The following is a 10,946-nucleotide window of genomic DNA, read 5'->3' on the forward strand; positions in this document are numbered from 1 at the left end:
TCTTGTGCCTTGAGGAGGGGACAAGCTCAGCACCTCCCAGGTTACTGAGGCTTTCGAACTCTGCAGACTGCCAGCCCCCAATGCCTAGGCCCCTGCCCCTGAGGCTCTTCAGAGGGGGACAGTGTAGGTCACTTTGGGTAGAGAATGTCCCATCCTGTGTACGGCCATCCCAGGCAATGGGAAGACAAGGCTTGGGTATTGGAGGAGAAGATAAGTGTTTCCATAAGTATTTACCTGCACCACCTTCATATTCCTCCTTTGCAAGATGCACCCAAATGATGCCAGCACATCGACCTGTAGTCCATGCATGTATGCATGTATAAGTGCATATACATGCAAATGTAATGCAGTCATTCATTTAGACAGATAGATGATAGAGAGATGATGGATAGATGAGAGAAAGATGGTGAGATACAAAAATGGTGGATAGTTGGATAGATAGATGATGGATGGATGGATGGATGGATGGATGGATGGATGGATGGATGGATGGATGGATGGATGGATAAATAAATGATGGACAGATAGATGGTGGATAAATGATGGAAAGATAGATAGTAAAGAGATGAATAGATAATGGATGGATGGATGGATAAATAGATGATGGACAGATAGATGATGGATAGATGATGGAAAGATAGATGGATAGATGAATAGATAATGGATGGATGGATAGATAAATAGATGGACAGATAGATGATGGATAGATGATGGAACGATGATGGAAATATAGATGATGGATGGATAATGAATAGATGAATAGATAATGGTGGATCGATGGATAGACAGATGGACAGATGGATGGATAGATGATGATCATAGATAGATATATAGATACTTAGGTGATAGAAAGATGGATGGTTAGATGGACAGATTGATGATGGGCAGACAGATGGATAGATGACAGGAAGATGGATAGATGGTAGATATGGATAGAGATGATCAGAAGATGAATGAATAGATAGGTGATAGATTGATGGACATGATTTTGTCCTGTGGGCTTCCTGCCCATTCCACCATGTCAACGCACAGACATGAAGACAAACACACAGGAAGAGAGAGCTCTGTCTATTTTTATTTTTATTTTTTGATGTACCATGGTTGGGAATTGAACCAGGGACCTCATATGTGGGAAGCTGGTGCTCAACCACTGAGCCACATCAGCTCCCCTGAGTTGGTTTTTTTTTTCCTTTGTTTTGCTTATTTTTTTTTTCTGTTTTTAAAAGGCATCAGGGTCTAAATCTAGGCCCTCACATGTGGAAAGCAGGTACTCAAATGCTTGAGCCACCACCAGTCCCTACTTGTTGGTTTTTGCTGATAGTCTGCTAATTGTTTTTGCTCGTTGTCTGCTCACTGTCTGCTCATTGTTTGTTTTCTTTAGGAGGCACCAGGAACCAAACCTGGTACCTCCCATGAGGGAGGCAGGAACCTAACTGCTTGAGCCAAGCTGCTCCCCCCATCATTATATTTTCTTTAGAAGGTACCAGGAACCAAACCCAGGTCCTCCCATGTGGGAGATGGGATTGAACCATACCTGCTCCCTGCTCATTTATTTTTGTTTTTTATTTTGCTCATTGTCCGGCTTGTTTTTTTTTTTTTTTCTCTCATTGTCTACTTGTTTTTGCTCATTGTCTGCTTGTTGTTTGTTTTTGTCTTCTTTAGGAGGCACTGGGAACCAAACATGGGACCTCCCACATGGGAGGCAGGCACCCAACTGCTTGAGCCACATCCTCTCTCCCCCTCTGTCATTGTTTTTTTTAAAATGTTATTTTATTTACTCATTTTTTAAAAAGTATTACATTCAAAAAATATGACGTCCCCATTCACCCCCACCACCCCCACCCTACCACTCCCCCCACAGTAACACTCTCCCCCATCATCATGACACATCCATTGCATCTGGTGAGTACATCTCTGAGCATCGCTGCACCCCATGGCCTGTGGTCCACCTCATAGCCCACACTCTCCCACGTTCCATCCAGTGGGCCATGGGAGGACATACAATGTCTGGCAATTGTCCCTGCAGCACCACTCAGGACAACTCCAAGTCCCGAAAATGCCTCCACATCTCATCTCTTCCTCCCATTCCCCACACCCAGCAGCCACCATGGCCACTTTTTCCACACCAATGCCACATTTTCTTGATTATTAACCACAATAGCTCATGAATAGAATATCATTAAGTCCACTCTAATCCTTACTGTATTCCTCCTTCCTGTGGACCTTGGCTTGGTTGTGTCCATTCCACATCTATGTCAAGAGGGGACTTAGATTCCACATGGATACTGGATGCAATCATCCTGCTTTCAGTTGTAGGCACTCTAGGCTCCATGGTGTGGTGGTTAAAATTATTCAACTCCTTGTTAGCTGAGTGGGGTAAGTCCAATAAATCAGAGTGTAGGAGCTGAAGTCTGTTGAGGCTCAGGGCCTGGCTATCACATTGTCAGTCCGGAGATTCAAATCCCCTAGATATATCTTAAACCCCAGCACCAACTACAATTCCAGTAAAGTAGCATGAAAGGCTTGTGAAAAGAGATCACATCTGAGTCCAGCTCCATCACACAGAAATACCAGCTCCAAAGAAGGGTCAACTGACATGGCAGTGAACTCCATCTGCCATGACCATAGAACCTGTGGGTCTCTTTAGCCTTCAAAAGAACCAATAGCTGGGGTTGTATCTACTTTATCTGTCTCTGAGACTTTGCTCTGGTGTGCATAAGGGCAATCCTTCTGACAACCTCCAGACTCTTTTTTAGAGACTCATAGCCATATAAACTCATTTGTCCTTTCCATTTCCCCCTTACTTTAGGTCAAACAGCATTTTTAACTCCTGTTATTATATGTAGAGAGGGATATTCTGTTGGTCCACGTTGAACCTTTAATTCGAGGTCATTTTCTAGTTACATCATAAGCTGGTACTTGGTAGTGATCCCTCGGTTACAGGGAGGCTAATCCCTGGATGTCATGTCCCACACTGGGGGGAAGGCATTGCATTTACATGCTGAGTTTGGCTTTGAGACTGGCCACATTTGAGTAACACAGAGGCTGTCAGGAGGGAACTCTTAGGCACAGTGCTGCTCTAGGCCTTGTTCTTATTTCAGGTGAACAGGATCACAAGCATAGTCATTAGTATCAGGGGCTCACTGTTGGACCCTCATTCCTTCCTGATCCTTGCCGTTGCACCTGGGGGACTGCTGCTGCTGTTCCCCTAGGGACCACGGTAGAGCCCCCCCCAGGCTGGGAACCCAGTAACATGCAGCTGTTGTTTTTAATTGTTTCCACTATGAGTATATCCAAACATTTCCATGCACCCTGGACACATGCCCTGTATAACTCCCTGTCAAACATATGTCCCCTGTCAATAATATCCCACACCAGTATTCTTCCGCTGCCATTGTTGAACCACTCTGTGATCCAAAACTTCCTGAAAAGTGAAGCCCAATAAAATGTCAGGTTCCCTTGAGAGTAAAATGGAACATAGTGATTAGTTTAAAGGTTACATATAGAATACATACTGATTTGGAAAAATTCTACATCCTATCATTTTCTTTTCTTTTTTTTCTAATTATTGAGCTTCTCTTCCCAAGAGCCTTAGATCACAGTAATTCATATATACAATATACAGTACTGAGGAGAGACGTCAGGTCGAGGTGTGGCTCACGGCAGTGGCAGGGCTCGGCACACGCCAGGCGCCAGCGTGAGCCAGCCTGGGCGGCAGGCACGGGCGTATGGCCCTCTGCCGAGAGGGGAAACCGGGCGCTTTCCCGCCCTCCCCTCGCTCCCCCACCACGATCCGGCCGCTGCCTGCACCTCTCTCTCAACCCCCCCCTCAGGGGCCTCCACGAGAGGCTGCCACCATAGAGGAACCCCCGCGCCTCTTCCCCCCCTCCCACAACACGCAAGTGCAGACATAATCACCGCTTGCCACACCCCTCCCGGCAGGGCGCAGGCGTGCCTGGCAGTCACAGCCTGCCAGCCCCCGGCCCGCCCCTTGCCAGCCCTCCTTCTGCCCCATCTCCGCCCACTGGCCTGGATAGCGACATCTCCCAGCCATATTAGGGCATAAAGTCCATTCCCACCAATCCACACTCGTCCCAGGCCAGCCCCGCCTCTGCTCCCCCAGACTTATATTTGCAAGCACTTCCTCAATAAACAGACCTGCGCATAGTCCTCGTCTCCGTGGCGTTCTTCATCGCATCGCGTGTCCCCACCAAACCTGAGCAGCGAGAAGGGGCCTTGAGGCTTCGTGCCCGCTCCTCCTCCTTCGCCCACGTGGCGGCCCCATCCGGAGAGCCCGCCCGACCAGCCTCGCCGGCCCTCCCGGAGGCCCGAAACCGCCCGCAGTTTGGCACCCAATGTGGGGCCGTCCTCGACGCCAGGCCCCTCGTTCTGCTCAAGATAGGGACTCTTCGGCGTCCTCCATTCAAACCAGAATGGGTGCTTCGCTTTCCTCCCGTCAGGTCCCGCAGGTTCGGGCCCTGGCTGCCCTCTTGGAAACCAACCACATCAAGGTTTCTTTCTGCCAGCTTCAGCGCTATTGGGACTTGCTTCTCCCATTCAATCCCTGGCTCACCACCTGCCCGCTCTGGAGTCCTCAGACTTATGCCAGGCTGATTGACCGAGTCACCTCTGCTATGGAGCATGAAGGCCGATCGTTTCCCCTGGGCCTCCTCCCTGCCCTCGTGGCCATTCGTGCCTGCTTGCAAGGCGTGCCCACCCCTGAGGCCGAGACTTTCCCGTGCGATACTCTGGGTGGCTCCGATAAGGGGAACGCTTGTCAGGAGGATGCTCCCAACAGTGATTCTGACACCGAATTGCTCTCAGCCCAGCTAAACGCCGCCCTCGAACTTAACCCCCTCTGCACCGCTGATTCTGACTCTGACCAAGATGGCGAACTTCCTCCTTCTTCTTCGTGGAAGAAGGGGAAGTCCACCCAAGATGGTGCACTTCCTCCTTCTTCCTCTCAAAAGAGGAAGAAGTCCCACTCCCCACCCCTTCCTGCTTCTTCACGGAAGGAACCTCCGCCTCTATACCCTCCCCTTCCTGCCTCAGCGTCATCTTGCCACTACCTGCCCAACCCGGAAATGGAAATGTTGCGTCCGCCATCTTCCGATGATGACCTGGATTTTGAACATGAGCGGCTGCCATCTTATGCACCACCGCAACCCTTCCTTCACCAAGGGTACCCTTCCCCGTGCACTGACGAATTTCTCTTAAAGCCTCCCACCGCTCTGCTCGCTGATATGTACCTGCTAAACCCCAACCGTTCTCCGGCGAACCCCCAAGTGTGGGTTCCCTTCTCCCCTAAGGATGTTCAAGCCCTCCATAACGCCATCCAAGAGGATGGGCTCACTAGTCCCCACGCCCAGGACCTGCTAGAGCGCATGTCCGTTGCCCGCTGCCTTCCATATGATTGGATCTCCCTCGCGAGGGGTGCTCTCCTGTCAGGGCAATTCATCGACTGGTGTGCGCACTTTGCCGCCGAGAATGAAAGACAAATCGCCCAGAATGCCCGTGATGGGACCCCATACCCTCCCAATGCATTCCTCGGGCTGGGGTGCTTCAGCGCGCCTCAACGCTTTTTGGGCCTTCCTCAAGGCTTCTTTCTCCAATTGAGGGAATGTGCCCTCCGAGCCTTCCACAACTGCGCCACCTCCGCTCCCGAGCCACTCACTAGGCTCTTTAAAAAACCTGAGGAACCATTCGCCGACTTCATGGCATGCGTTCAGGCCGCCGCTGAGTGCAAAGTCGTCAGCGCACAAGCTCAAACTTCCTTCATCAAGGACATCGTCCAAGAGGGTGCAAACCCAACTTGCAAAGCAATCATCAGACCATTGAGAGACAAGCCCCTCCATGATTGGGTCCTGGCCTGCTCCGGTGTCAATGTCCAGGCCTCTGCCATGGCCCAGGCCATCCTCGCTGCTGTCTCAGCCTCCAATGAATGCTTCTGCTGTGGCTAACTTGGTCATTACACTCGAGAATGTCCCAACAAACTGCGGCCACCGCCAAACTTGCCCGAGACAAGCCATCCGCCACGGGCTCCCTCCATCCCGTGCCCACGATGTGGAAAAGGGTACCATTGGGCCCGTGACTGCTGCATCCCTAACACCAGCCACAAGCCTTTAAACGGCCCTGGGGGCAGGCCTCAGCCCCGCAACAAAGAGGCCATGGCGACTCAGCCTCCCCACCCATGAGAGTACTCTGGTCTGTTCCCATCGCGCCCTCCACCAAACCTCTTCTCTCCATCCAAGTGTCTGGCCGCTGGCTCACAGGGTTGCTTGATACAGGAGCAGAAATTTCCTGCATCCCATTCGATCAGGCTGGCCACCTCCCCCTCACCGATGGGCCCTTGGTTGTTGGGGCCACTGGCCAAGCGCCCTCCCAGCAAGTTGCCCAAGATGTCGTCTGGAGAGATGCTGAGGGCCGTCAAGGAACCTTCCACCCCCTCGTTCTAAAAGAAATCTCGCAAGTTCTCTGGGGCCGTGATATCCTGCACCAGTCGGGGGCTGTTCTCACTGCGTCGCCACCACAGCTGCCCCCCCAATAGCTTCGGCCATTGTTCGCGTTCAACCTCCAGCGCCCGTTCCTCTGCATTGGGGTACAGAGGAACCCATTTGGGTGGAACAATGGCCTTTTCCAATCCCTAAACTGGACATTCTCAAGGGACTCGTGAGCGAGCAGCTTCGTGCGGGCCACATCGAGCCCTCCACCAGCCCTTACAACTCTCCAATATTCTTCATTCAGAAGAAGAACGGCAAGCCTCGTCTACTCCAAGACTTGAGGAAAATCAACAAACAATCTATTATTGTTGCAGTAATAGACATCAAAGACTGGTTTTTTTTCCATTCCACTCCACCCAGCAGATCGGCCGAAATTCGCCTTCACAGTTCCCCAAACCAATCATCGGGAACCAGCACAGTGATACCAGTGGCGCGTTTTGCCCCAAGGCATGCGGAATAGTCCCGCCATTTGTCAAATGTACGTGCGGGAAGCCATCCAGCCACTCGTGAGGTATGCCAACATCATTCACTACATGGACAATTTGCTTATCGCCCATCCCTCCGAGCCAGGTTTGCGCACAGTACTGGAGTGACTCTTAGGCCATCTTCAGGATTTGGGTCTCAAAGTCAATGCACAGAAGCTAACAGTCCATCCACCATACCAGTTCCTGGGGTTCTCCATCACTTCCACTGTTACACCTCAAACGCCAAAACTTAAAGTGCCCGATTCGCTCACGCTCCATGAACTGCAACAGCTTTGCGGGCAAATCAACTGGGTGCGCTCGGCGCTTTCCCTTACCACACAGCAGCTTCAGCCATTGTTTCAGCTCTTGCGCACTAATGCGCCGCCCTCGCCAGGACTTCGCAGAAGAATCACCCTCACTCCTGAGGCCAAGGAAGCCCTTCATCAGATCAACTCCGCCCTCGAGCACTGTCAGCTCCAACGGTATGACCCCGAAAAACCGCTATTGGGACTAATCTTGCCCACCCGGGGCACGCCTACTGGCCTTCTTTGGCAGGACGGGCCACTCCTCTCGGTCCACATGGCCAAGAGCAAGCTCAGAAAAATTGGCCCTCAAGCTACCCTATTGATTCAGCTCGCCACAGCCCTGGTCACCCACGCCTCACATCATTATGGGTACCCGCCTGACACCATCGTGTGGCCACTAACTGCTGAACAGACCACTACTTTGCTGCGTAGTTCCATCGACATGCAGGCGCTCATGGAACTCTTTCGCGGGAGCTTCAACAACCACTTTCCACAGCACCGGCTGCTGCAAGGCCTCCCCTTGCTAGATATCGCAGCGCCTAACCATTTCCCCTTTCCGTCCCGCAAACCCCTCCCGGGTGCGGCCATCGTCTTCACAGACGCTTCAAAAACTAAGTTCGCCGCAGTTGTCTACACGCCTAATGAGCACCAGCCGCGCACTCATGTGCACCTCCATCAGTCCTCTGTCCAAGTAGCAGAACTGTGAGCTGTCCTTATGGCCCTCCAGCTGAATCCTGATTGCCCCTTGAACATCTTCACCGACAGCCTCTATTGTCTTCAAGTCTGTCAAGTCATCGCCTTTTTGGTGTTTTTTCCACCCAACTTCCCTCCCAATAAGGACATCAATGCCGCTCTTCTGCAGCTCCAGGAGCAGCTTGAAGAGCACTGGCAGCCTTGGTTCATCACCCACATCCGCAGTCACTCCAGCCTCCCAGGGCCTTTGGCTCATGGCAACCATCTGGCTGATCAAACCATCCACCTACTACCAACAGACCCTGTGGGTGCCGCTGCTGCAGTCGGCGATCTTATCAATCAGGCCAAGTTGCTGCATGCCAGGTTTCATTTTTCAGCCAGAAGCATCCACAAGCTCTTTCCGGACCTGCCAATTCATACTTGCAAGCACCTTGTCCTGTCAAGCCGGACCTGTGCCCCACTGCTGCCTCTTGGACCACTTCAGCCCCAAAGAGTTAATCCTCGTGGGCTTCGGCCCAACTCTAGGTGGCAATTGGACGTGACTCATGTTCCTCAATTTGGTCGTTGGAGATACCTTCATGTAGCAATCGATACATTCTCTCATCTCTGTTATGCTACCGCGCTCATGGGAGAAACCGCCAAGCATGCCGTCCAAGCCCTTCGAGAGTCCATCCTCTTCATGGGCGTCCCCTGGGACATCAAAACAGATAATGGGCCTGCCTACCGAAGTGCTTCCTTCGCAGAGTTCCTCAAGCTGTACAACATCACTCACCACTTTGGCATCCCATACAACCCCCAGGGCCAAGGCATGGTAGAGCGCACTCATCATTTTCTCAAGTTTCTTATCACTAAGGAGACCAGCAACCATCCACGCCGCACCCCCTGCGACTTCGTCACCGAGATGGCCCCTCATCGCCCACCGCCTGTCCCGAGCACCGGCGATCCAGCCCCGTTAACCCGTCACCAGCGCCGCCGTCTTCGGCTACTCAACCATCGCATGCAGCAGCTCAACATCTCCAACCCTGAGGATCCCCTCCACTCACAGATCCTGCACCTTCTCCACTGCGCGAAAGAGGCTGCGGAGCAAAGGCCACTGCCGCCTCCCAGCACCCCTCCCCTCGTTCACATCCTCATCATCATCCTTCTACTTCTCCTCATAATAGCCCTTGGCGGCTTCCTCTGTGTGCGACGCACTCTCAGGACACATCGTGACTGCTAGGCCCTCCTTGCCACGGCCGCGCTGGCCCTTATTAAAAAAGAAGGGGGAGATGAGGAGAGACGTCAGGCCGAGGAGTGGCTCACGGCAGTGGCAGGGCTCGGCACATGCCAGGCGCCGGCGTGAGCCAGCCCGGGCAGCAGGCATGGGTGTACGGCCCTCTGCCGAGAGGGGAAACCCGGCGCTTTCCTGCCCTCCCCTCGCTCCCCCACCACGATCCGGCTGCTGCCTGCGCCTCTCTCTCAAGCCCCCCCTCCAGGGGCCTCCGCGAGAGGCCGCCGCCATAGAAGAACCCCCGCGCCTCTTCCCCCCCTCCCACAACATGCAAGTGCAGACATAATCACCACTTGCCACACCCCTCCTGGCAGGGCGCAGGCGTGCCTGGCAGTCACAGCCTGCCAGCCCCCGGCCCGCCCCTTGCCGGCCCCCCCTCTGCCCCGTCTCCGCCCACTGGCCTGGATAGCGACATCTCCCAGCCATATTAGGGCATAAGGTCCATTCCCACCAATCCACACTCACCCCAGGCCAGCCCCGCCTCTGCTCCCCCAGACTTAATATTTGCAAGCACTTCCTCAATAAACAGACCTGTGCATAGTCCTCCTCTCCGTGGCGTTCTTCATCGGGTCGCGCGTCCCCACCAAACCTGAGCGGCGAGAAGGGGCCTTGAGGCTTCGTGCCCGCTCCTCCTCCTTCGCCCGCGTGGCGGCCCCATCCGGAGAGCCCGCCCAACCAGCCTCGCCGCCCCTCCCGGAGGCCCGAAACCGCCCGCACAGTACTCCCACATATCCATTATACAACCTTTTCCCTTCCACAGCGATAATCTTTTAACTTATTCATATCATATTTACTGAAACTGATGTACAGATATTGAGAAAATAGCTTTCAAACAAGTTAACATTTGTGTTTACATTGTGGTTTATACTTTAGGCTATATAGTTTTCTAAATTTTTTGGTTATCCTATGTTTTACATTATGGTTTACATTATTAGTCTGTCATCCTCTATATGTTTTTCGTGTAATATTACATGTTTTATATCCATCCTTGTGTATTCTTGTGAAACACTTTTTTTGCCCTCACATTTACTTTGGTTCCATCTATTCAATATCTATTTCCCCCTTCCCATTGGGACCCACAGGGACAGTCAATCTTCATTTCTTGAGGAGCCATGTTCAGAGATACTTGCAACAGTGTTGAGGGCTTGACTTGCTCAACTGCCCTAATGCCCTGGGAGCCACCATTTCTCTTGAGAGATACAGTTCCCTCTATTTGATGGCATTAGTCCTCCCCAGGTTGTGGGTCTACCTTCACTCTCATTATATGGTCTCTTCCCAATGTATAATCCACTCTGGCAAAATGAGCGTTCAGATATTCCCTAGGAGTCTGTCCTGCATCTGATTATCCCCTTTGAGTATCTTAAACAGGTAACTTTCCTAATTATATTCCGAAAAGGTTTCTCAGCATTATACTCTCAACCAACACCCGACAATTTCCTATGTTCATGTGTTGCCTCACCCTCCCCCCAATTTCTTGGGCAATATTACCCATCCGCCCATCACTAGCCCCCCTCAAACCTCCAAAGCCCCACCCAAAGGTAACCCTATGCCCCCACTTTATCCCTTCCTTGTACACATACTTACCTCCAGCTTATCACAGATTTCACCAATGTAGATGTCAGCTTGCATCCTTCCTCTACCCCCCAATTTCCTGTAAGCCTATCTTCCAGTCTCTAGCTCTCTGAGACAGCTTGCTTATTTCATATCATTGAGG

General features: G+C 52.1%; 1 protein-coding gene across 1 annotated transcript; it reads left to right on the forward strand.

Moving 5' to 3' along the window:
• The first annotated feature begins 4,433 nt into the window (after positions 1-4,433).
• LOC139439088 (endogenous retrovirus group K member 21 Gag polyprotein-like) lies at positions 4,434-5,960 on the forward strand. The gene has a single exon (XM_071215563.1). The coding sequence runs from the start codon at positions 4,434-4,436 to the stop codon at positions 5,958-5,960; it is 1,527 nt and encodes a 508-aa protein (XP_071071664.1).
• The last annotated feature ends 4,986 nt before the right edge of the window (positions 5,961-10,946 follow it).

The sequence above is a fragment of the Dasypus novemcinctus genome, chromosome 6, assembly GCF_030445035.2.
Source record: "Dasypus novemcinctus isolate mDasNov1 chromosome 6, mDasNov1.1.hap2, whole genome shotgun sequence".
Classification (NCBI taxonomy): domain Eukaryota; kingdom Metazoa; phylum Chordata; class Mammalia; order Cingulata; family Dasypodidae; genus Dasypus; species Dasypus novemcinctus.